At 42.9% G+C, this 27,537-nt stretch overlaps 2 protein-coding genes across 2 annotated transcripts in view; both read right to left on the bottom strand.

The window, feature by feature from the left end:
- LOC111967160 (uncharacterized) overlaps positions 1 to 8,710 on the bottom strand; it is a 35,143-nt gene extending 26,433 nt beyond the window's left edge. The window contains exons 1-5 of the mRNA XM_023992023.2: positions 8,627 to 8,710; positions 6,608 to 6,691; positions 6,385 to 6,493; positions 6,251 to 6,298; positions 6,045 to 6,132 (exon numbers count right to left, since the gene is read on the bottom strand). Coding sequence (XP_023847791.1) covers positions 6,045 to 6,132; positions 6,251 to 6,298; positions 6,385 to 6,493; positions 6,608 to 6,683 — 321 coding nt within the window. The 5' untranslated portion in view covers positions 6,684 to 6,691; positions 8,627 to 8,710. The remainder of the gene's footprint in view (positions 1 to 6,044; positions 6,133 to 6,250; positions 6,299 to 6,384; positions 6,494 to 6,607; positions 6,692 to 8,626) is intronic.
- A 17,567-nt stretch (positions 8,711 to 26,277) lies between these two features.
- The window catches only part of LOC111967159 (uncharacterized), a 32,827-nt gene continuing 31,567 nt past the window's right edge, over positions 26,278 to 27,537 (bottom strand). Inside the window, exon 6 of the mRNA XM_023992022.2 lies at positions 26,278 to 26,769. Within this exon, the coding sequence (XP_023847790.1) occupies positions 26,278 to 26,769 (492 nt within the window). The remainder of the gene's footprint in view (positions 26,770 to 27,537) is intronic.

Raw genomic sequence — 27,537 nt, 5'->3', positions numbered from 1 at the left:
ATTATGACATCTGTGAGAGGATTGACAGCGCCCTTGACGCCATCTCCATTTTGAATAGTCAATTTTCTTCTTCTATTATTTCTATGAGTTGACAAACAAACTGAAAGCCAAGATTGGCGATTTACTGCCACCTGCAGTTATGGCATGTTTGCTCACAAGTATAATTCATTGGCTGATCCGTCCTGATGGCCCGGATGGAATCATGTGATCCTTTCTTAACCCATAGGAAGTCCCACCCAGTTCACTACTTCAAAATGGTGAAAGTCCTTAATGGCGCTCCCCATGCTAAAACAGGCTTTTGGTCACTAGAGTCCTTTATCTATCTCTATTGGACAAACTACTTTTGATCTATCCCATTACCCTTTGAGAGATACGAGACAGATTCGTGCAGGTGGAATCGTTGCGCTATCTGACGTAAGACAATGGCTGTGCACAGCAAATGAGCAAAGATGGTATTCTCATGCAACAGTAGGCTATCAAACCAAACCTAAACATTTCTAGGCTAAAAGTTTATCACAGATCATAACAGTTAGCTGAAATATTTGGCTATTTAGCCTACAGATTTGATTTACTATCCTACAGATTTGATTTACTATCCTACAGATTTGATTTACTATCCTACAGATTTGATTTACTATCCTACAGATTTGATTTTACTATCCTACAGAATTTGATTTACTAGCCATACAGATTAGATTTCTAGCCCGTACACCGATTGATTTACTATCCTACAGATTTGATTTACTATCCTACAGATTTGATTTACTATCCTACAGATTTGATTTACTATCCTACAGATTTGTACGCCTAGATATATTCTAGATTTGACACATAAGAACCTGACTTCTGACTTTCCCCCTGCCCAGTATTTTCAATCAAATTTATGAATGAAGTTTGAATGTTATCCTATTTTTTTATATATATTTTAACCTTATTTAACTAGGCAAGTCAGTTAAGAACAAATTCTTATTTACAATGACAGCCTACACCGTCCAAACTCGGATACAGTCTGGATTCAAACCAGGTTGTCTGTAGTGATGCCTCTAGCACGCCTCTAGCACTGAGATGCAGTGCCTTAGACCACTGCGCCAGTTGGGACCCCTATTAATTTGTATAACCATTGTGATTAATGAAATTATATATCAATTCCTTTACGAACAACACTCCTCGCAGCTCATAATGTATCACCTTTATAATAAAGCACATGCACCTTTGATCCCATTTGCAGACCAACACGAGAAAAATTCCGTACAGTATTAAGTAGCCTAGGGCTAGCCTATATTCAGTATCCAAAACGGATAAGCCTGTAGTCTATATGTTGTAGGCTAAGTATATGGAACAAGGTCCAGCTCAAATAGAGACTCATCAATATAACCTGTGGTAACTCCCATGCACCTATCAAACAGCACCCGAAGATCCGATTTCAGGACCTTGCAGAGCTACCACAACTTAGTGCAAGAAAAGCACTGCTTGCGACTTCAGAACCGTCACTGGTGGAGGGCGCCACTCAAAGCTATCCGCGCCCAGCATAACAACAATATTTTACACACCTGTGTGGGCTTGCTGGTGTGTCGGTAAAAACAAATATTTTATTTGGGAAGGGTAAGACAGTAGTTTTGGCAACAAAATTATTTTACTGTGCCAGGTCGTACACATACTTTTATTGTCACACAAGGTGGTCACCTGTTTATTCAAAGTGAGTAGCCTAACAATTCTTTACATGGCTCCACTTGCATTTGCAACCMAATTTAAAAAAAATAAGAATTCAATAGTTCAACACATAGGGTGACAGTGAGCAAAAATAATTATCACATTTCAAATAAACAGGAAGTTGACAATAGTTTATAGGGTTATTGGTTAAAGATTCTGAGGTCATTTCAGCCCATTCTCTTATGCCAGATTACGTTTGGAGCTGGCGAAATGTGGAAGCTATACCGTCCACTATGGGAAATGTGAGCGCCTGTTACCATCTACTAAGCTTGCGGCTTGCTAGTGCGTTGTCGATGGGGATGGTGGATGGGTGTTTAAGCCACAGACTCCGGGTTCGAAGGTCTCGTATTCAATCCCAGTGCTAGACACTCATGTTTTGTTTTAAGCCTTTGCCAAACATTAACCCTAACCATTCGGAATGAATGCCTAAACTTAAGGTTTAGTTTCCCTTTTGCGGAGTTTGACTGACATCTAAGATATGGCACCACATAATTAAAACATCAAGCCATGGCTTAATTCTATTACTGCAGTTACGCCACGAGTTCACGTTTTATTTGGAGATTGGATTGGGTAATTTCTGTCATTTAGCTATTAACATTGAAGCTGTGACACCTATTGTTATTCTTATTCTAATTATTCAAATTAGCCTTAAGGAGCCATAAGGTCCATCAGGATAGATTTTCCTCCATCTTGGACATTTTGGAAAACCTTTGAAAAACGTTGAAATAACACAAAATTCGGTATTTAGGCCTATGGTACATCTCCTAACTTAGTTTGGGATTTGTTAAAGAGATATGATATAAAATAAGGAAATCAGATTTTACGAGTCCATTTAAATCCTTTGTAAATCCAGTTCACAATGGCCTATCAACTTTGCCAATGGCAATGATGAACCATGTTAAGTTTGGCAATGATATCTTAAAAAAGAAGGAAACTATTAACAATTCACTTTTTTGACTATGTAACATCACGCTTAAAAGAATCAAAACAAATCTTCTTCTCATGGACTAAATGTCAGATTCACTCCGAATGTGGTCTTTGAACTCACAATAGTCTCTAAGAGTTTGAGTGTCACGTCCTGATCTTAGTTCCTTTTCTATGTCTCTATTTTAGTTTGGTCAGGGCGTGAGTTGGGGTGGGCATTCTATGTTTTGTTCTGTGTGTTTTTATTCTATGTTGTAGGTCTAGGTTTTCTGTTTCTATGGGTTTGGCCTGGTATGGTTCTCAATCAGAGGCAGCTGTCTATTGTTGTCTCTGATTGAGAGCCATACTTAGGTTGCCAGTTTTCCCACTATGATTTGTGGATAGTTGTTTTCTGTCTTTGTATTAGTTACCAGACGGAACTGTTTCAGTTGTTCTTTGTTTATTTATTTTGTATTTTAGTGTTCAGTGCATTTTAATAAAATGACGAATACTTACCACGCTGCACATTGGTCCGATCCTTCCTACTCCTACTCAGACGAAGAGGAGATCCGTTACAGAACTACCCACCACCAACGGACCAAGCAGCATGGTAACAAGGAGCAGAGGGTTCTGGACTCCTGGACTTGGGAGGAGATATTGGACGGTAAGGGACCCTGGAGTCAGGCTGGGGAATATCGCCGCCCCATAGAAGAACTGGAGGCAGCGAAAGCTGAGCGGCGGCGATATGAGGTAAGGCAGCGCAACAGGCACGAGAGGCAGCCCCCCACATTTTTTTGGGGGCGCACACGGGGAGATTGCCGGTGTCAAGGGATAGACCTGAGCCAACTCCCCGTGCTTACCGAAAGCAGCGTTGTACTGGTCAGGCACCGTGTTATGCGGTGGAGCGCACGGTGTCGCCAGTACGCGCTCATAGCCCGGAGCGCTATAGGCCAGCCCCCCGCAAGTGCCATGCAAGAGTGGGCATCCAGCCAGGGCGTATTGTGCCGGCTCAGCGTGTTTGGTCTCCGGTACGCCGTTTCGGCTCAGGGTATCTTACGCCTGCTCTGCGTGCTGTGTCTCTGGGGTGCTGGGAGGGTGCAGTGCGTCCTATGCCTGAGCTCCGCCCATGCCGGGTGAATGTGGGCGTTGAGCCTAAGGGAGAGGTGTGAGTGGTATGCACCAGAGCTCCAGTGCTCCCCCACAGCACGGTTCAACCTGTGCCTGCACTCTGGAGGGTCCGGGCTAAAGTGGTCATCCAGCCTGGAGGAGTGGTGCCAAGGCTGCGCACCAGGGCTCCAGTGCTCCCCCACAGCCCGGTCCATCCGGTGCCTCCTCCACGCACCAGGCCTACTGTAGGTCTCCCCAGCCTGGTGGGCCCTGTGGCAGTGCCACGCACCAGGCTGTCTCTCCGTCTCCTCCCTCCAGGTTCTCTCTCCAGTCAGGAGCTGCCAGAGTCGCCCTTCACTCCGGAGCTGCCAGAGTCGCCCTTCACTCCGGAGCTGCCAGAGTCGCCCTTCACTCCGGCGCTGCCAGAGTCTCCCGTCTATTTGGGGCTCGCTGCAAGGGGCCCAGTCCGGGGTCGGTGGCGAGGGTCGCCGCTCCAAAGGCGCCACCTAAGTGGGCCAAGACTATGGTGGAGTGGGGTCCACGTCCAAGGGCAAACAGGTCTGGAGTGAACCAAGGACTATATCTATTCCTAGTTCTATATTTTTTGAATGGGGCATGCTTATTTAAGATGGTGAGGAAGGCACTTTTAAAGAATAACCAGGCATCCTCTACTGACGGGATGAGATCAATGTCATTCCAGGATACCCCGGCCAGGTCGATTAGAAAGGCCTGCTCGCAGAAGTGTTTTAGGGAGCGTTTGACAGTGATGAGGGGTGGTCGTTTGGTCGCAGACCCATTACGGATGCAGGCAATGAGGCAGTGATCACTGAGATCTTGGTTGAAAACAGCAGAGGTGTATTTGGAGGGCGAGTTAGTTAGGATGATATCTATGAGGGTGCCCGTGTTTACGGATTTGGGGTTGTACCTGGTAGGTTCATTGATAATTTGTGTGAGATTGAGGGCATCAAGCTTAGATTGTAGGATAGCATAGATTCAAGGCATAGTGTACAGACAAAAGTAAGGTAGGATGTGAGTACATTGGAGGTAAACCTAGGCATTGAGTAATAATGAGAGAGATATAGTATCTGGAGACGTTTAAACCAGGTGATGTCATCACATATGTAGGAGGTGGAACAACATGGTTGGTTAAGGCATATTGAGCAGGGCTAGAGGCTCTACAGTGAAATATGACAGTAATCACTAACCAGGACAGTAATGGACGAGGCATATTGATATTAGAGAGAGGCATGCGTAGCCAAGTGAACATATGGGTCCAGTGAGTGGTTGGGCTGGCTGGGGACACGGCGATTCAGATAGTTTGCAGGCCGGTGCTAACAAGCTTGCAGTTAGTAGGCCGGGGCAAGCAAGCTAGCAGTTAGCAGACCGGGGCTAGCAAGCTAGCAGTTAGTAGACCAGGGCTAGCAAGTAAGCAGAAGGGCCTTTGGGGGACGTCGCAATGGAGGTAAGTCTGTTTTTGCCTCTTCGTGCGGTGACGTCGATAGACCAGTCGTGGATTAGTAGGGTTCCAAGTAGCTCTAGGTAGCTAGCAGGCCGCGGTTAGCAGAATGGGTCTTCAGCGGACGTCGTGCCAGAGGGGCCTGTTGGAATCCTCGGGCAGATTATGTCGGTATTCCAGTCGTAGAAAATTGGCGGGATTCCGTGCTCCATACCGGCAGTAGAAGGGGTCCGGATATTGTAGCCCAGGAGTGGGCTTCGGTGGTAGCCCAGGAGCCCTAGCCGAGCTAGCTTCAGGCTAATTGGTGCTTGCTCCAGGATGGAAACGCTAGCCAGGAGTAGTCACCCGGGAATGCGGTTAGCTAATTGCGACTATCCAGATGAAAATGTTCAGAGTCTGCGGTAGGAATCCGAGGATATGGAGAGAAGAAAATAGGTCCGTTATGCTCTGGTTTGAGTCACGTTGTACGAACTGGCGAGAGCTTTCCGAGCTAAAGGTTAGCTGATGACCGCTAGCAGTGGTTTCCTGACTGATAGCTGGTAGGTAGTTAGCTGGCTAGCTTCAGTTGAGGGATTCCAGATCCGAAGTAAATAGAAATACTTTAGAAAAAAAACTGATCCACGCCACATTGGGTGAGGTGGGTTGCAGGAGACTATTTAGAAGTTGAGGTTTAGGAAAATATTTTTAAAAGATATGCGTAGAAAAATATATAAAAGATATATACAACGGACACGCCAGGACAAAGACAAAGACGTATGACTGCTACGCCATCTTGGATTTCCAATATGATGTACATGTCTGTACCAGAATTACAATTATAGCTGATAAATTATTATTCATACATGCAGCATAACAGACACTTTCTTACCTGGTCCATTTGAATGACGCATGTTGTAAAATTGTCACATCCCCTAAGACCATCAAATAAAGCCATGGGCTTTTTCTCCACATATGCCCTGAGGAAATACAATGGAGGGGTACTACCTAAATCATTTGCTGTTATGTGATTCCGACTTTCAATAGTCTGTACTGGGCAATAATACATTTTGTCACTTCTCTGAGTGGATATGTTACCTGTAATTGCTGAATCTCTTTGTCCTGGTCCCGTGCATTATTATCTCTCTAAACAGAGATAAACAATATTGAACATCTCATTCAACAATGGCTAAGGGAGCTTTGACAGAGACATCAAGGCTAAATTAACTCACCTGGTGTCTGCTCCTGTGGTCCTACGTGTCATTTGATCAGGTAGTCCTTTCAATCTGTGCAGCGCAGCCACATCAAACCTCAACTCATCCCAGTCTTTGTCCTCAAGTTCTACGGAAAGAAGTTAATATTGTTATTTTACACATTCTTTAAAAATCTGGAATACAAAAACTACACTAAATGATACCCACTTTTAAACTTGATTGTGAAAACAGCACTTCTTACCAAACTCTTTTGTTAGTCCAAGGATACACAAAAGGAGCATGACCTTTGGTGCACCTTGAAATCCTTGTCCCGCCATTACAACTCCTGCCAAAACATTTGACAGTGAAACATACAGGTCAAATACACTCTTAGAAAAAAGGATTCTAAAAGGGTTCTTCCGCTGTCTCCATAGAACCTTTTTTTGGTTCCAGGTAGAACCCTTTTGGGTTCCAGATAGAACCCTCGGTGAAAAGGGTTCTACATAGAACCCCAAAATGTTCTACCTGGAACCAAAACGCGCTCTTTAAAGGGTTCTCCTATGGGGACAGCCAAGAACCCTTTTAGGTTCTAGTTAGCACTTTTTTTTCTTCAAGAGTGTAGGCAGTGGGATCACAGTTTGTTAATCTGAAATAAATAATTTCCACCGTTGCCCACAGACATCCCTTAGAACGTTGGTTTCACTTTTGGTTTATGTGGGAAATCCCCCAAAACAGGAAATAACACATTGGCTCTGAAGTGTGAATAACATCTGAAACACAAGTCCAGTCCAGTCACATACACCACCTTTCTGTCTTTGTCTTCAGTTATGGTTGCAAAGTCAAATGATAAAGTTCAACAAAACGTTTGGGTTATGGATGTAACCTTGTTTCTCTGAGTAGAGTGACGAGTTGCCGAACGACCTATGGGAACTCCTTCCCCTTCTTGCGACCTGATTGAGATGCTTAATATCAAAGATGTTTACAGTCATCAGAAGTTCCCATAGGTTGTTTGGCGACCGGTTACGAAATCGAAAGAGAACCCTTATTTTTGAATATGAAAAGAAAACAATTGAGTAATACTATCAATAGTATCAATGTTATGTTTGTTCAGCTTTTACTCAAAAAAAGCTATGAAAGAAAAGGGAAAACTTCCTATGCCAATCAACAACAGCCTATGGACTGTATAAGAAAATATCATATACAGTTACATTTTCAGTAAACGATCAGTCAAGTAAACCAGTCACTATTATTATAATTTTATCTCATATGGTCACTAAATTGTTATTTAGGAATATGGTCGTACCATATTACTTAAATCCCGTTCTTACTGCACCCCTTTGATTTGAATGAAACCTTCCATACATGTTTGCCCATAGTAGAAGTGGCCAGAAATATACTTTTTGGACCTGAATGCCAAAACATTCAGGTTATAGTGGTGTTCAAAGTTGAGCTATTTTTCAGTTTTGACTAGGTGATATACAGCTACAAGTTATGCACAGTTGTGGAAAAAGTACCCAATTGTCATACTTGAGTAAAAGTAAAGACACCTTAATAGAAAATGACTCATCTAAAAGTAAAAGTCACCCAGTAAAATACTACTTGAGTAAAAGTCAAAGTATTTGGTTTTAAATATACTTTAGTATCAAAAGTAAATGTAATTGCTAAAATATACTTTGTATCAAAAGTAAAAGTATAAATCATTTCAAATTCCTTATATTAAATGTCACGCCTTAGAGATCCTTTTTATGTCTCTATTTGGTTTGGTCAGGGTGTGATTTGGGGTGGGTATTCTATGTTCTATTATTTGTATTTCTATGTTTTGGCCAGGTAGGGTTCTCAATCAGGGACAGCTGTCTATTGTTGTCTCTGATTGAGAACCATACTTAGGTAGCCCTTTTTCCCACCTGTCTTTGTGGGAAGTTGACTTTGTTTATGGCGCAAATCCTTTAGCGTCACGGTTTGTTTTTGGTAGTGTTTGTTTTGTCGGCGTATTCACTTAAATAAAGGCGCTTTGGTCCACCTCCTTCAACAGCTGTGACATTAAGCAAACCAGAGGCACCGGTTTCTTAGTTATAAAATTTACGGATAGCCAGGGGCACATTCCAAAACTCAGACATAATTTACATACACATGAAGCATGTGTGTTTAGTGAGTCCACCAGATCAGAAGCAGTAGGGATGAACATGGATGCTCTCTTGATAAGTGCATGATTTTGACAATTTTCCTGTCCTGCTAAGCTTTCAAAATGTAACTAGTAAAAGGTGAAAATATTGTCACTTACCTTGATCCTGGCCTGGATTCGAAGATACATTAAGTTTGTCTGAAAGTAGTTTCTCTGAATAAGCTCCCTTAAACCATGCACTTACTGGATATTGAGGGATACAGTCAAAACAGAAGTGAAAGTGGGAACCTGAAACAGAAGTGAAAGTGGGAACCTACTACAGACCATTTCATATCTACACACCATCTACACACCATAACCACTGTTTCCTACCAGAAAAATGTTATACCCTAAAGTGTTGTGTATTAACGCACCCCAATTCAGAAGAAAACTGAAGCAAGGATGGCTTGACTGCGTTTTGCGAATGTCGGCTTACTTGACCGCAATTAAATACCCAGTGACATAGGCTTGTCAAGGTACAGTATATTAAACTTCTAATTTGCAAGACCCATAGACATACACTATGTACACAAAGGGATTTGAACACCCCTACAAATTAGTGGATTCGGCTATTTCAGCCACACCCTTTGCTGACAGGTGTATAAAATCAAGCACACAGCCATGCAATCTCCATAGACATACAGCCATGCAATCTCCATAGACAAACATTGGCAGTAGAATGGCCTTACTGAAGAGCTCAGTGACTTTCAACGTGGCACCCTCATAGGATGCCACGTTTCCAACAAGTTAGTTTGTCAAATTTCTGCACTGCTAGAGCTGCCCCGGTCAACTGTAAATGCTGTTATTGTGAAGTTGAAACGTCTAGGCGCAACAACAGCTCAGCCGCTAAGTGGTAGGCCACACAAGCTCACCGAACGGGACGACTGAAAGCGCTGCGTTAATCAAATCCGGTATCAGGATAAATAAAAAGCAAGGTCTGCTAACTTTCTTTAATTATGTTTAATTAACGCAAACAATAAATGGCAAATGCAATTTTCGTATATACGGGTTCACTGTATCACCGCGCAGGGTTGAACAGAGAACTGGCATGAAGTACGTATACAGCTGTTCTTATACCGTGATGACGTAGTTCCAACCCATCTGTTGGCCTATCACAGTAGAGGCTGAGCGTGGTTTAAACTTTGCTCAGCCTATCGCCGGTACTCAGACTGGTACTCAGCCTATCGCCGGTACACAGACCCAGTCTCTGGTCCCAGTCTCTCAGATGTGCACATCTGGTCGTTGGGTAGATTAGATCCATCTTGTGCCGCTACACTCAAACAGTTCCTTATATGGTATTGTCCAGTGTCCTAACCTCCCTGGTTGGCCTGGAGATATGCACCCCTCCCCTCTCCAGATTGACCACAGCTTTTGTAGCAAGTCACTCTGTTGCTCAGTCTTTACACACACACACATCTGCATTGTTTGTGTGTGTGTAACAAAACAATATTCATCTTCATACAATATGGTAGCAGGCTATAGTGCATAAGCATAAATCCTAACACCACCGAGTGCTGAAGCACGTAGCTTGTAAAAATAATCTGTCCTCAGTTGCAACACTCACGACCGAGTTTCAAACTGCCTCTGGAAGCAACGTCAGCACAGTAAGTGTTTGTCGGGAGGTCATTAAATGGGTTTCCAGCCGCACACAAGCCTAAGATCACCATGCACAATGCCAAGCGTCGGCTGGAGTTGTATAAAGCTCGCCGCCATTGAACTCTGGAGCAGTGAAAACGCGTTCTTTGGAGCTTCACCATTTGGCAGTCCGACAGACGAATCTGGGTTTGGCGGATGCAAGGTACCGTTACCTGCCCCAATGCATAGTGCCAACTGTAGAGTTTGGTGGAGGAGGAATAATGGTCTGGGGCTGTTTTTCATGGTTCGGTCAAGGCCCCTAAGTTCCAGTGAATGGAAATCTTAACGCTACAGAATACAATGACGTTCTAGACAAGTCTGTGCTTCGAAATTTGTGGCAACAGTTTGGGGAAGATCCTTTCCTGTTTCAGCATGACAATGCCCCTGTGCACAAAGCGAGGTCCATACAGAAATGGTTTGTCGAGATCGGTGTGTAGAAAATTGAATGGCCTGCACAGAGCCCTGACCTCAACCCCAATCGAACACCTTTGGGATTAATTTGAACGCTGACTGAGCCAGACGTAATCGCCCAACATCAGTGCCCGACCTCACTAATGCTCTTGTAGCTGAATGGGAGCAAGTCCCCGCAGCAATGTTCCAATATTTAGTGGAAAGCCTTCCCAGCAGAGTGGAGTGGAAGCTGTTATAGCAGCAAAAAAAATGTTTACATTGAACCTTTATTTAACGAGGAAAGTCAGTCAAGAACAAATTCTTAGTTACAATGACAGCCTTCCAGGGAACAATGTGTTAACTGCTTTGTTCAGACCAACAGATTTTTACCTGGCGCAGCTCAGGGATTCAAGCCAGCAACCTTTCAGTTACTGGCCCAACACTCTAACCACTAGGCTAACTTGGCAGCTCTGGGTTTGATCCAGCAACACTTTTGGTTACTGGCCCAACGTGCTAACCACTAGGCTACCTGCCACCTCAGCAAAGAGGCGACCAACTCTATATTAATGTTCCACGAGCAGGTATCCACATACTTTTGGTCATGTAGTGTATGTCTGGGGTGCAATGTCCCCTGGTGGTCATTAAGTAGTATGGTAAAGCTGGGATATTAACTAACAACATTTTAGTCATTTAGCAGATGCTCTCATCCAGAGCGATTTACAGTAGCGAGTGCATATATTAATGGCGTTGCAAGCACCACTAATTGGGGACACCAAAAAATCTGAATTCATCATGAGGGTCTGCATACCCACAACCATACACAATGTAAAATACCTGGTGATTTCAGTACCATAAAAAAGGTTTTTACTTTTAAATTACCGTTTATATTTGTAGTTTTTCCCTCTCTCTACTTTTTTCATTCAACTTTTTCACCCCGTACGCTTTATCTGGACGTGGTTCGTCAGGACCTCCACCAGCCGAAGCTAAGTAGTAACATTAACATGACGCCTTGTAATTGCAGTCGCTGTACTCATAATATACAGGAGAACGATCGCCTTATGGCGAGGATAGCCGACCGAAACTTTCAACCGGTTCTCCCCATTAAGCAACGGGTCGGAGTCCGAGGCCGAGAATTCTCTGGTCTCTACTCCTCCTGTTACGGGATCTAAGACGCCGAAGCCTCCAACCATTAGCTCTGACAAATTGAAAAACCTAGTCATTGGGGACTCCATTACCCACAGTATTAGACTTAAAATGAATCATCCAGCGATCATACACTGTTTACCAGGGGGCAGGTCTACCGACGTTAAGGCTAATCTGAAGATGGTGCTGGCTAAAGCTAAAACTGGCGAGTGTAGAGAGTATAGAGATATTGTTATCCACGTCGGCACCAACGATGTTAGGATGAAACAGTCAGAGGTCACCAAGCGCAACATAGCTTCAGCGTGTAAATCAGCTAGAAAGATGTGTCGGCATTGAGTAATTGTCTCTGGCCCCCTCCCAGTTAGGGGGAGTGATGAGCTCTACAGCAGTCTCACAACTCAATCGCTGGTTGAAAACTGTTTTCTGCCCCTCCCAAAAGATAGAATTTGTAGATAATTGGCCCTCTTTCTGGGACTCACCCACAACAGGACCAAGTCTGGCCTGTTGAGGAGTGACAGACTCCATCCTAGCTGGAGGGGTGCTCTCATCTTATCTACGAACATAGACAGGGCTCTAACTCCTCTAGCTCCACATTGAGATAGGGTGCAGGCCAGGCAGCAGGCTGTTAGCCAGCCTGCCAGCTTAGTGGAGCCTGCCACTAGTACAGTCAGTGTAGTCAGCTCAGCTATCCCCATTGAGACTGTGTCTGTGCCTCGACCTAGGTTGGGCAAAACTAAACATGCCGGTGTTCGCCTTAGCAATCTCACTGGAATAAACTTCAGTTAGTTAGTTGAACCAAAAAATCTGATCATATTACTCCAGTGCTAGCTTCTCTACACTGGCTTCCTGTTAAGGCTAGAGCTGATTTCAAGGTTTTTCTGTTAACCTACAAAGCATTACATGGGCTTGCTCCTACCTATCTTTCCAATTTGGTCCTGCCGTACATATCTACACGTACGCTACGGTCACAAGACGCAGGCCTCCTTACTGTCCCTAGAATTTCTAAGCAAACAGCTGAAGGCAGGGCTTTCTCCTATTGAGCTCAATTTTTATGGAATGGTCTGCCTATCCATGTGAGAGACGCAGACTCGGTCTCAACCTTTGTCTTTAGTGATGACTCATCTCTTCAGTAGGTCCTATGATTGAGTGTAGTCTGGCCCAGGAGTGTGAAGGTGAACGGAAAGGCACTGGAGCAACGAATTGCCCTTGCTGTCTCTGCCTGGCCGGTTCCCCTCTCTCCACTGGGATTCTCTGCCTCAAACCCTATTACAGGGGCTGAGTCACTGGCTTACTGGTGCTCTTCCATTCTGTCCCTAGGAGGGGTGCGTCACTTGAATGGGTTGTCCGGGTTGGCGCCCCCCCTGGGTTGTGCCGTGGAGGAGATCTTCGTGGGCTATACTCAGCCTTGTCTCAGGAAGGTAATATGGTGGTTGAAGATATCCCTCTAGTGGTGTGGGGGCTGTGCTTTGGCAAAGTGGGTGGGGTTATATCCTGCCTGTTTGGCCCTGTCCGGGGGTATTGTCGGACGGGGCCACAGTGTCTCTCGACCCCTCCTGTCTCAGCTTCCAGTACTTATGCTGCAATAGTTTGTGTCGGGGGGCTAGGGTCAGTCTGTTATATCTGGAGAATTTCTTCTGTCTTATCCGGTGGCCTGTGTCAGGATTTACCTAGGGGTCATGATTGGGGTTGTACAAATGTTTGGTGTATTAGAATAATTGATTATGCTTATGTTATATTAATAGAAGGGGAGGGGTTATAAGACCCTCCCTCCTTACATTTATAGGGTCATAGACTACAGATTAACAATACAAATTCATTGTAGAGGTTTAGTATTCCACAATTGTTTTTAGTTCTCTCTATTTCATTATGAAGAGGCCCCTCTGAGTAATGTGTGACTGTGAAGAAGGAGCTCTGCAGGGGAGTAGAGGAGATAAGGATAGTCAAACATTCCACAAGAAATCAGCTTTGGGGAGTGGACGTTTACTGCTAAGTTTAAGATAACACTAAAAGCCATTGTTTATATAGGGTTTTGGTCTCAGGAGTAAAAAGTTAATGACTAGTTAGTGACATCACTAAGGCGGGACTTCGGTTTAATAAAACAACTTGAGACCTTTTGTTTGATGCAGAACTTACATGCGTGCTATGTTCCTGTTTGTCAACTTCTGTCTGCAATTGCATTAATAAAGGTTTTTGAATGATTTAATTAACGATATTGTCATAATGCTAATTTCACCAATGAACCAATGATTGACAAAAAAGGACGTAAGGTAAGTACACCCTAACACCTGTGTGAATTTAAGTATGCTCTCTCTAATTCTCTCTTTCTCTCTTTCATAGGACCTGAGCCCKAGGACCATGCCTCAGGACTACCTGGCCTGATGACTCCTTGCTGTCCCCAGTCCACCTGGTCATGCTGCTGCTCCAGTTTCAACTCTTCTGCCTGCGGCTATGGAACCCTGACCAGTTCACCGGACGTGCTACCTGTCCCAGACCTGCTGTTTTCAACTCTCTAGAGACAGCAGGAGCGGTAGAGATACTCTGAATGATCAGCTATAAAAAGCCAACTGACATTTACTCCTGAGGTGCTGACCAGTTGCACCCTCTACAACCACTGTAATTATTATTATTTGACACTGCTGGTCATCTATGAACATTTGAACATCTTGGCCATGTTCTGTTATAATCTCTACCCGGCACAGCCAGAAGAGAACTTGCCACCCCTCATAGCCTGGTTCCTCTCTAGGTTTCTTCCTAGGGAGTTTTTGCCTAGCCACCGTGCTTCTACACCTGCATTGCTTGCTGTTTGGGGTTTTAGGCTGGGTTTCTGTACAGCACTTTGTGACATCAGCTGATCTAAGAAGGGCTTTATAAATACATTTGATTGATTGATTGTTCAGGGGCAGAACAACAGATGTTTACCTTGTCAGCTAGGGGATTCGATCTAGCAACCTTTCAGTTACTGGCCCAAGGCTCTAACCACTAGGCTACCTGCCACCCTAGCAAGAAAGCATCCCAGTAATTGTTCTGAAACATTGTCTTTTCGAATGAGCACTGCAGAACAGAGCTGACCATTGACACCAAAGACAGATACCAAAGATACATATTGATCTAAAACCAATCCTTATCTTTACATACTGTATACACAGAAACACTTTATGCCTCTAAATGGAATAAACATGGACATTCTCATATTACAGCTAAACAGCTAAAAACATCTATGTTTACTTATGTTTTTATTTTACACAGGATGTTGACTGTACATGCATTTCACAACACAATAGCTGTGTCCCCTCAGTCTAAAATGGATTAATGTCCTTGTCAGTCTCTTGACTTGAAAGGTGAAACTATGGTACTTGGTGAATACCTATCCAATCCTTTCATTTACTAGTGGTCATGAAGGAGAGGAGAGAAGGAAAGGAAGCCATTATGAGGATTGGAACACAGCCATTCAGGAACCACAGGTGAAATCAACACAGTGGGTGTGTCTAACAGGCCATGAGGACCCAAGTGTCTAGGACTCTATTCATTCAAGCCAATCGTGCCCTCTTCAAGACTTTCTTGCTGTGTTTGGACCATTATAGTTTGTTGGTGATGTGGACAGCAAGGAACTTGAAGCTCTCAACCTACTCTGTCCTCCTTTTCTTGTAGTCCACGACCATCTCCTTTGTCTTGCTCACGTTGAGGAAGAGATTGTTGTCCTGGCACCACACTGTCGGTATCAGACCTGCCACCGTTGTGTCATCAGCAAACTTAATGATGGTGTTGGAGTCGTGCTTGGCCACGCAGTCGTGGGTAAACAGGGAGTACAGGAGAGGACTAAGCACGCACCCCTGAGAGACCCAGTGTTGAAGATCATTGTGGCAGATGTGTTGTTGCCTACCCATAGCACCTTGGGGCGGCCCGTCAGGAAGTCCAGCATCCAGTTGCAGAGGGAGGTGTTGTCCCAGGGTCCTTAGCTTAGTGATGAGCTTTTTGGGCACTATGGTGTTGAATGCTGAGCTGTAGTCAATCAACAGCATTCTCACATAGGTGTTGCTTTTGTCCAGGTCTGAAAGGGCAGTGTGGCTTGCGATTGAGATTGCGTCATCTGTGGATCTGTTGGGGCGGTATGTGAATTGGAGTGGGTCTAGGGTTTCTGGGATGATGGTGTTGATGTGAGCCATGACCAGCCTTTCAAAGCACTGCAGGGCTACAGACGTGAGTGTTACGGGGCGGTAGTAATTTAGGCTGGTTACTTCGCTTTCTTGGGCACAGTGACTATGGTGGTCTGCTTGAAACATGTAGGTATTACCCACTCGGTCAGGGAAAGGTTGAAAATGTCAGTGAAGACACTTGCCAGTTGGTCAGCGTATACATTGAGTACATGTCCTGAAAATCCGTCTGGCCCCACGGCCTGTTTAAAGAATGTTGACCTGTTTAAAGGTCTTCCTCACATTGGCTACGGAGAGCGTGATCACACAGTCGGCCGGAACAACTGGTGCTCTCGTGCATGCTTCAGTGATGCTTGCCTCGAAGCGAGCATAAAAGGCATTTAGCCCGTCTGGTAGGCTTGCGTCACTGGGCAGCTTGTGGCTGGGTTTCCCTTTAAAGTCCGTAATAGTCTGCAAGCACTGCCACATCCAACGAGCGTCAGAGCCAGTGCAGTAGGATGTAGGTAGTTATATGATCACACTGGAAATAGATAATGTGTTGTATTACTTGTGAGGCACAGCTAAGTGAGCATAATAATATGTTTTTATATTTTTTTTACTGGACTGATGGCCTGCATCTGATGGTCAGTCTGAGGGGGGACAGCGGTGAGGCTGCCTCTCACCCGACTCACCGTCCCTCTTCCCTCCACTGAGAAAAGGGGACACAGTCTTCCAGTTGATGGCGCAACTCAAGTTGCACTGCATTATTTCTGTTTCATGCACCAATTCATGTTTTTACTCCTATGACCAGAGAAAGTGAAATATTCCTTGATATTAAAAAAGACAAGCCACTAATACTTTGCTATACTCATTCATTGCAGCTGCAGTGCTGGTTCTAGCGTGTGGAAGTAGGGAGAACGCGAATGTTATGGCTTATAAAGGTGTTGAACAAAGTGTTGACAGTGCTGAATAACAACTTAAACATGAACTTACACATAAAAACAGCAGCTCTTTGCTGTATCTGTTGAGTCTCTCGTCATGGTTTTAAACGTTTTTAAATCTTACAGTATCAACTTACCTGTGCGTTCAAGGCTTTTTACAGTTTATTGCTTGAGGAAACTGTTCAGACACTGTGATCTAAGCTATCTGATTGGCCTTTAGGTGCAATTGATTTGTTCTCTGGGCCTGCCGGGTAGGTGGAGTTCTTCCTTCAGACACATGAAATGGTTCAAAATGGGAACACTTTTCCTTTCCAGTGCTAGGGCTGGTGAATCAAAGGCACCTACTGCCAACAGCGCGAAATGGATAAAAAAAATAGGAATGCAAGGCTTTATTGTTGTTTTTTTACAGAAATGTTTGGTGATCGACTAGGAATGCCTTGGAGATTGAACAGCGATCAACTGTTTGGTAACCGCTGGTGTAATTGAATAATTGTCAACCTAAAATATTGTCATATAATTATAAGTACAGTTTATACGGGTTTTATATACATTTTCTGTATAGATAGCTTTTAAAATATACAGTTGAAGTCAGAAGTTTACATACACTTAGGTTGGAGTCATTAAAACTCATTTTTCAACCACTCCACAAATTTCTTGTTAACAAACTATAGTTTTGGCAAGTCGGTTAGGACATCTACTTTGTGCATGACACAAGTAATTTTTCCAACAATTGTTTACAGACAGATCATTTCACTTATAATTCACTGTATCACAATTCCAGTGGGTCAGAAGTTTACATACACTAAGTTGAATGTGCCTTTAAACAGCTTGGAAAATTCCAGAAAATGATGTCATGGCTTTAGAAATTGTAGACCTCCACAAGTCTGGTTCATCCTTGAGAGCAATTTCCAAACGCCTGAAAGTACTACGTTCATCTGTGCAAACAATAGTACGCAAGTATAAACACCATGGGACCACGCAGCCGTCATACCGCTCAGAAAGGAGAGGCGTTCTGTCTCCTAGAGATGAACGTACTTTGGTGCGAAAAGTGCAAATCAATCCCAGAACAGCAGCAAAGGACCTTGTGAAGATGCTGGAGGAAACAGGTACAAAATTATCTAAATCCACAGTAAAACGAGTCCTAAATCGACATAACCTGAAAGGCCGCTCAGCAAGGAAGAAGCCACTGCTCCAAAACCGCCATAAAAAAGCCAGACTACGGTTCGCAACTGCACATGGGGACAAGGATCATACTTTTTTGAGAAATGTCCTCTGGTCTGAAGAAACAAAAATAGGACTATTTGGCCATAATGACCATCGTTATGTTTGGAGGTAAAAGGGGGATGCTTGCAAGCCGAAGAACACCATCCCAACCGTGAAGCACGGGGGTGGCAGCATCATGTTGTGGGGGTGCTTTGCTGTAAGAGGGACTGATGCACTTCACAAAATAGATGGCATCATGAGGGAGGAAAATTATGTGTCTATATTGAAGCAACATCTCAAGACATCAGTCAGGAAGTTAAAGCTTGGTCGCAAATGGGTCTTCCAAATGGACAATGACCCCAAGCATACTTCCAAAGTTGTGCCAAAATGGCTTAAGGACAACAAAGTCAAGGTATTGGAGTGGCCATCGCAAAGCCCTGACCTCAATCCTATAGAACATTTGTGGGCAGAACTGAAAAAGTGTGTGCGAGCAAGGAGGCCTACAAATCTGACTCAGTTACACCAGCTCTGTCAGGAGGAATGGGCCAAAATTCACCCAACTTTTTTGGGAAGCTTGTGGAAGGCTAACCGAAACGTTTGACCCAAGTTAAACAATTTAAAGGCAATGCTACCAAATACTAATTGAGTGTATGTAAACTTCTGACCCACTGGGAATGTGATGAAAGAAATAAAAGCTGAAATAAATCATTCTCTCTGCTATTATTCTGACATTTCACATTCTTAAAATAAAGTGGTGATCCTAACTGACCTAAGACAGGGAATCTTTACTCGGGTTAAATGTCAGGAATTGTAAAAAGCTGAGTTTAAATGAATTTGGCTTAGGTGTATGTAAACTTCCGACTTCAACGGTATGTAAACAAACCATAAATGTCAACATTTTGGTTAAAAAGCTGTGAGTTTTCTTAAAAAGCTGTGAGTGCTATTATATATGATACAATATCAGTACTTGCATTTACAACTTGTCTAACTCCTATCTCAACTGATTTCAGCCAGTGTATGGCTGTGGATTGACAGCATTGTTTGAATGGAATGTTGGCATATTGGCAGTTAATAAAAATTACAAATAAATTATAATTCATCTAAAACTGTCTGGCTATCTCGCTAACAAAACACAGAGTGCAGATAAATTATTTGAATTCATTATTTTACACAAGCTTATCACAGCACTGGCAAACCATGTTTGACCAACTCCCTGACCAAAATGGCTGACATTTATCCTATTGTGAGAAGTTCATTCTAGTTTTCTAATTCTATGGTTGTTACCATATTTTTAAGCTTGATACATTGATACAGAAGTCATAATGAGCGAATGCGGTGTGTGTCCACTATATAAGGACAATGTAACTCCTGTCTGTTTTCATGATTGGTCATTGCAATCTACTTGTTTTTAAAATTTGTATTGTTATTATTACCCCTGAATTACCTTTATGTAATAGTCTATACTGTAGGCCTTATATGCCTATTTAGCATTAGCATACTTTTGCTCTAATAGGCTACTAAATAAGCTCAAAAAGAAACAGCTGACAAAGTTAACGCCATAACCACAGACCAAGCTGCCCATATGCTTCCTAAATAATTAATGACATGCTGTAGTATGGTGGACTGACTTGAAAAGTTACCTTGGCGACAACTGGATGCCTAGTATGATTAGGTTCTATTTTCTAAAGGCTCTGTGTGAGTCACATCTTTTTACAAACCACTAGTGCTAGGCTTTCCAATACTGTCATCTGCTGTTCAGTTCAACACATGCCACATCCATGCTGAAAGGAAACTGGTAAGTTCAAGCATAGATGTATAATAGGGTAGAAATAAGTCAAAAAAAGATTGAGCTTTGCATTTTATTAACATTTCGTTGATTTAAACATGATATTTGTCAATTTTAATATTTCCAGACAGAGTAGCTATTTTTGTATAATATAAGGATATAATAACAAGAAGTGATTATTTATGAACAGTGATTAGTTCTGATACTGTAGTTAGGTATTCATAKCTGTATTTAGTAAGAGATTAACATRAAAAMCAGTGGTCAGGTTACATTTGCTTGATATTACGTGGAGGGGGTTGGTTAGTACTTTATGCCATGTGGTTATATCTTTTGCTCCCCCTGTTTTTGTTCTCCAAACTTATTATGAGGGCGTCGTTCACTCACTTGTCTCCTCTACATCMTCTGAKGTCCTGTCCTGAGTTACTGAATGTCTATCGTTCTCATTCAGTTTCCTTCTCTTCCTCTTCTTCCTCTACTTTAGGTTGAGAAGTTAAGCCCTGGAGAGGTGCGTCCTCTTCTCGCACTTCTATTGTGTCTTTCCCCATTTCAGTAGCTCTATCACTGCTGTCTTTCCCTCTTTGTCCCCTCTTCCTCTTTCTATGGAYYAMAGSTATTACCAAAATAATRCCAKGTAAAAYGGCAAGTAGAAGGATTAATGTAACAGTTKCCASGACTCTTTGCATGTTATATCTCAACTCACACTCCTGCATGAGTTTATCTACAGATATTTCACCCTCATTGAGGACCAGCATAAGATGGCCACACTCATGACTGAAGTTGACCCAGTTTCGCAGCTCTATGTCAACAGTAGTGTCGCCTAGTCCATAAAATGTCAGAAACACTCCGTCAAGTAGATATGAACAGTCAACAGACTTCTYAGACAGAGAGYGCAGGTACACAATGTCCGTGGCATTATCTGTGGCACAGTTGTCTATGATCACTGAGCCATGRTGGGAAACCATCATGTAAATGTCACTTCCTTCTCCTCCAATCAAGTAATCTCCTCCCACAAGGGACACTAGAATGTCRTTGCCATCAGAGCCTTTGAGTAGSGCAGGTTCGTAGCCAGACACCAAGATATCTGAGTAGATAGTGCCAATCACATTCTCAACATCCTTCAACACRTCTCCCTCAGCATCTGCCTGACGRCATTCTCCGCTCAGCAGGTTGACGTAAACGCCCTCACCCCTCTCATGATCCCCCTGGTACAGCACAGTGTCTCTCCCTGGGCCCCCGTCCACTAGATCAGCCCCTGGTCCGGGAACGAAGGTGTCAGAGCCTGAGCCRCCCATCATGGTGTCACTCCCTTCCTCTCCATAAAGAGTGTCATCTCCTATGTTCCCAATCAGGATGTCATTGCCCTGACCCCCCAGCAAGGTGTCATGGCCRGCCCCTCCATCCAGTGCATCATCCTTGATGCCACCGAAGAGTACGTTCTCCTGCTCATTACCTGTAATGTAATTGGAGTCATGGGGACAGCCCTGCACAGTGTGAACCAATGATAAATTTGATTGAGAACTCAGATCTATTTGGCAGTCTCCCAGTTTTCCTTTCATTGTCACTTTGTAAGCTTCAATCCAAGGCTTWTGAAAGCTACGCGTTTTGTTTCCAACTGGAGATCTTACCCAAAAATGCACTCCATCAGAGCTCTGGAAGCTAAGGTGTTGGTGTTGTTGCCCTGAATTATAGTTGAGCACTCTGACCTGAATTTTATKCCCCTGTGTACCTGTGCTCACAAGTACATCATGCTTGTCAGACTGAACTGTGAGTTGACCACCACCAAKGAAATCCATCTCAAACAACACAGTATCCATTCTTTCATCCTCTGCAAAGTTTTCAATCATGATGTTGGTTCCATATCCAGTGTTCACTACGTAGGTATCCTCCCCATCTCCTCCCACCATGCTACCACCTCCAGTAAAAGGATCCAGCATGTTATTTTTGTAATTTCCTTCCATGCTGTCGAAACCAGATGAGCCATACATTTCCACCACTGAGGCAAAGTCGGTGTTATTCATCTTCATGATTTCTCCAATCACCCTATTTCGGAAATCCACAGACTGAGGCAGCTTTAAGGAGCCATCGCAACTGCTGGCATTGGACTCCAGTTTAAATGTTATTCCATCAGCTGATTGGATGTGGAGGTGTTGAGAGTTCCTTGAGTGAAACCAGCCCTTCAATAGGACTTCCTGTGAGCCATTTATGGAGAGATAAATGTCTGGTCCATTACATTTACAATTGATTAAATCATATTTTTCTCTCAGGAAAAGTACATCAGTAGCCAGATCGGGTGAGTGGTTCTCAATGGTTTTCAAGCCTTGACCTGGAGTTACAACATACCAGTCCTCCCCTTCTCGCCCTTGAAGAAAGTCTGTTCCTCGCCCTGGTACAATTGTGTTGCGTTGTAYGTTCCCTTTGATGATGTCATTGAAGKCTGAGCCTCGCACCTCTGTGACACTTTGGAAAGCCTCATCCTCCTGCAGATCCACATGTAGAGCAGCTGTGGACTYTCTGTAATCTAGATTCTGACTTATGAGGCATTTGCTCTTAAATGAGTCAATCTGCWCACAGGCAGCCTTRTTCYCAGAGATGCTGAAGGTGACCAGATCCTTTGTGATAACAAGCAAGTGCCTGTCCGCTTCTGAACGGAACCAGTTCATTAAGGTCACATCAGAGCTTTGATCAGCAAAAGGCATCAGTTTGAGATGGTTTCCATCCACTTTAGCTTTGAATTCATGAAGGTTTGCCTCTATCACCAGTAGGTCTGTTTCATTGTCACTGGAGTGATTTTCGATGAATATCTTTGACAGTTTTTTCTCATAAACCATATATATRTCCTCTCCTTCTCCTCCMCTCAGGTGGTCCTGACCYCCTCCACCATCAATCAGATTCTTCTGTCTATTTCCTATTAGTATGTCATTGTAAGGRGACCCCATGATATTAGTAACGCTAAGGAGAAGTGGTTCGGAAGCGTTCGCTGTCTGGCCGTGAGTTTTAGACATTYTATTGATACCTCTGGCAATCAGTTGGACAGAGGAAATCACTGTGGTGGAGATGTCGAACAGGACTCCGTCCTCTGACATCATGTTCATGTGGCGATATTCGTCCCCCAAAAACCAGTTCATAATCCTAATGTTATGGTTACCAAGATATCTTAAAACAATATCATTTCCTGACTTACTGACAGAAATCTGACAGTAGTTAACGCCGAGGAGTAGGACATCTGTTGATTTGAAAGGATCATAGTTATTAATAATCGTGTTTCCTCCATAGACAGGAATGATGAAAGTGTCTTTGCCACCACACCCCTCCACATAGCTTTTTTGAGGTCCCAAATAGAACACGTCATCACCATTTTTTCCATAAAGCTTGTAGTAATAGCTCAACATGACTTCAATGCCATGGTCGTCATCTGCTTCTGAACGGAAAAAATTATTTGCTTCATTGTTTCCCATATGTTCCAAATCTTGTGTCTGACAAAGCCTCATAACAGAAACGACAGACTAGAGCCAACTTTTATGAATAGGAAATTTTTTATATCTATGTTTTTGTAAGTTAATCTATGTGATTTCCAATGCCTAGAACAATGTCTTTAGTTTCCATGTGTGTCAATAGTCCAACACCTTTTCCCCAAGTTTTCGTCACTGGATACAAAATAATCCATGCAGAAGTCAGATGGTCCCTGGTCTGAGAGACAAAAAGTGATACTCCCTCCATTCCAAGAATCCTCACCAGCTGTGAAATCAATGGCTTTCTCCCATCCTGTACCTCTGTAAAAGTATAGTACTTTTGGTGGTCTGAAATTTGTTGAACAAGCCTTCGTCCCTCCTCAATCTCACGATAAGGAATGGTATAAAAAAGCTTGCCACATCAAGGATAAAGTTTAAAAGTCCTCTCCAAAGCAACAAAGAATGCTCTTATTTTTGCCAAAACTCCAGTATTTGGTGGTAAATGAATGAGTTCAGTCTGAATATCAAGATATACATCATCAAAGATCATTCGTATGGTATTTAGTGCCAGGTTGATTGCACAATAAATGGCGCCAGTTCTGGTTGAACGATTTCAAGAACATCCAAAGCAACTATTGCAGCATCGGAGATGGCATCAATATACCCCAATGCATCTTTTCTCTTAAAGTCTTCCTTAATATTGTAAATTCCAAAACCAATCCCTAGGACTGGCATAACATATCAGGGCACGTTTCACCACAGGGCTTTTGATTAATGTTACCATGGCTCTCATTGCCTTGCGCTTTAAAAGCTGGGGAACTTGTTTTCCAACTGCAGCCAAGGTCATTCCTGTGACTCCATGTACAGTCTGTAACGTGGCTATTGTACCATGTTCAATGTCTCCCTCTTCAAAAGCACGGACAGCTCCTTGCATCCCCAACATGAGTCCCACTGCTCCAATTGCCTCCCTGTGTGCTCTAGGTGCTTCGAGACCTGTTGAGAATGGGTGCCCTCTGGAATCTCCAGGCCATGAACTACCTCCATGTTTTTCCACATTTTCTCTGTGTATAGTTGTCCCTCTGGATGCAACCACCTTAAATTCAATTGTTTCCAGGAGATTCTTCTTCGATGTAAGCTGGCATGAAATTGTCCATCCTCCAGCCTAATACTGCCTTCTTTGACATGTAGTCCTCCGAGTCCAGCCTATCACCAAATTCTCTCCTCACTGATTGTGAATCTGTTCAGCAAACATAGCAGAGGACCTGACGTAATATGAAGAGAGCTTGAGTGAATGCTCTACTTCTGAAGCGGAATGTAGATCTTTCAACGTCACAGAGCCATCATGGGACCACCCAAAAGTCCAGTGACCTCATTTAGGGTTGGTTGGTTGACAATTTCATTTAAGAAATGATTATAATCCTTTATGAATGAACTTTTTGAAATCTCATTCACTAGTGCATACTCATTTGCAAGATTGAAGATCTCATCTGCTACCTTGTTGTTATCCATTTTTTTCCATTTCCACCATTCTTCAAACACATTATTCTCTTTTTCTGTAAGGTCCATAAGATGCTTTTTAATTCCTCTGGGATCTTACGTTTATTTTTTTATCTGTTTTTTAATTTGCTAGAATCTATGTCTGAGGACGAACCGCAAAATCCTCGCCTACTTGGATCCACCCAAGAGCCACCTGTTGCCTTGGATGATTCTCCATGAGAAAACTCAAACCTTTCTCTTTGACATTATTGTCTGTGCTGTGGGCCATATCTAAGGCCATCAGGACAAGAGAAATGTACGGAAATTTCTGGAGGACTCTGATATTATTGATGCCAAGAAATATGTTCTGTACCATGCCTCCTTCATCATACCTTGTGAGCCTTTATTAATGTATTCCCTTGAAGAGTTTCTTTCACAAAATTAGGATAACTTCCTTTGCCATCTCCTATATTTTCATGGATGGCTGGATAATTTTCTTTGCCAATCTGTGCCTCAACACAACTTTTATCTCATCTATCTGTTTTGATTTCCCTTTTCATTGTTGCCAAGCTTTTTCCCAACTGGAACACATATAAAGTTGGTGGTTATCTCATAAATCCAGTCATTAACATCAGGTAGGTGGTCTTATCTTCTCCAAGCTTTGCATTGTGATGGATCACACTTAGGATATCCTCACCTGACTTCATTTCATAGCAGTTATCAAGAATACCTTTAATGACATTCTTATCTTCAATCCATTTTTTCTCCTTTATTGTATTTTTTCCATTTATCATTTGCCTCTCATATTGCATATCAGAAACTCTTCATTGTCCAAATTTGTCTGTAACCTTTTTGAATTCTTATCACTTTTCATTGAAAAATGCCAGGTTAAGGCTTCAAGTTCATCAGTATATTTTCTACGTGCATAAGATTCAACAAATCTCTTTGGATTGTCTGGCCATGTGCCTCTGTATTTTTTAAACGTTCTTGAACAGAAGTTTCCCTAGAAAGTTTCTCTCATTTGAAAAAATCCCATCCCCCTGTTGCGAACTGTTCTCTAGTGACAACATTTCCATCTCTGTCTAACATTGCCACCACTTTCTTGCTGTCATCCTTATGTCTTGTTTCCAATCCAGTGGGGTTATTTCTACAGTTATCTTCTCCCCAGAGTGGCTGACTTGAAGCAAAGAACTCCTCAGGTGTAGTTCTGTCTCAATAGACCTGGTGTGGAGCTCCTTCAACAGGGTGTTCTTGAAGGCTTCATCGGACCCAACTTCACAGGCCACCACACTTGTGGTTTTAATATGGTCACTAGTCCTGGAGTACGTCCAATGATGTCAGCCACGTCTTGGCTTTGTACCCTCCAAGCCTCATCTCTCCTTCCTGTCTCTCTCCCATGGCCTACAAGGACCAGTCTGCTCTCTTCTGACAGTGGCACCGGGTCGCCTTTGATCAGTTTAGGCTGTTGGTTTTCCAGGATGTACACAGAGAGGTCACAGTGGGATGTTTCTCATATAGAAATTTAGCAGCTTCCCGAACAATGGGTTATCTTCTAGTATTAGGATGTGCTGTTTATCATACTGTGTGGTGTGATCAATGGTTCTTTGGAGCATGGTACTCACTGAGTGTCGGTGTGATCCATGATTTGGTAGGTGAGAAGATCTTCCGGGCTGGTAGTTTCCAAGACAGCATTATTGTCATGATACTTAAAAACCCTCATGAAGTCATTATGAAATGAAGAAGTGGTATTGATGTCAAGGGAGAAAACGGATGCTGCTCTCAATGATGGTGTCAACATTAGATTTGCTAGTGAGGAACCAGAGTAACCGGACAGAGTATGTCCATCCTCTGAGGCAGTACCAAATATCTTTACAACTGTGTCACTGTTAACGGTTGGGAGACATGAATCATTGTATATACAAGCATCACTGACCATTACTGAATAATGAGGATCTAYGCTGTACTCCTGTTCTACTCGCTGACGAGTCCACTCTTCCTTGTCCATTATAAGGAGAAGTTTGTTGCTGTAGGTGTAAGACATTTCAGAAGCAGACAGCAGCAAATCTTGGATCTTTTGTCCATCAATTTCTTCCAGGAACCTTTCAAAATCCTGAGGGAAAAAAACAATAAAAAAACAGATTGAATCCGGGATTCGAAAGATTTAACCACTCTAAAATGCATAGACAGAGCAAGGACTGACCATCCATGGATGCGAAGGCTGACCCTCCATGAGATAAAAAAAATGGTGTTTTAACCATGTTTTGAAACTACAGTGGGGTCCGAAATGATTGACACCCTTGATAGGTAGCCTAGCGGTGTGTTGGGCCAGTAACCAAAAGGTTGCTGGTTTGAATCCCTGAGCCAAGTAGGTGAAAAATCTGTGCCTTGAGCAAGGCACTTAACCCTAATTACTCCTGTAAGTTGCTCTGGATAAGAGTGTCTACTAAAATATAAAATGTATAAAGATGAGCAATAATGACTGTACTAAATACTGAGCTATATTTTACRGTCAAAAGTAATAATTGTTTTTCTCAAAAAGGTAGGCATCAAAATGATTGCCACCCCGAAAGATTTTTATGAATAAAGTAGTAAAGTAGTATTTGGTGCCATATTCCTAGCACGCAATGACTACATCAAGCTTGTGAAACTTGTTGGATGCATTTGATATTCRTTTTGGTTGTTTCAGATTATTTTGTGCTCAATAGAAATTAATGTAAGTAATGTATTGTGTCATTTTGGAGTCACTTTTATTGTAAATAAGAAGTGAATATGTTTCTGAACACTTCTACATTAATGTAGATGCTACCATGATTACGGATCATCCTGAATGAATCATGACATGCTAACCTCCCTGTTATTGGTAATGGTGAGAGGTTAG

The sequence above is a fragment of the Salvelinus sp. IW2-2015 genome, linkage group LG8 (genome assembly GCF_002910315.2).
Source record: "Salvelinus sp. IW2-2015 linkage group LG8, ASM291031v2, whole genome shotgun sequence".
Classification (NCBI taxonomy): Eukaryota; Metazoa; Chordata; class Actinopteri; order Salmoniformes; family Salmonidae; genus Salvelinus; species Salvelinus sp. IW2-2015.
Note: the sequence above shows the minus strand (reverse complement) of the source record. Positions and strands in the feature narration are given on the sequence as shown.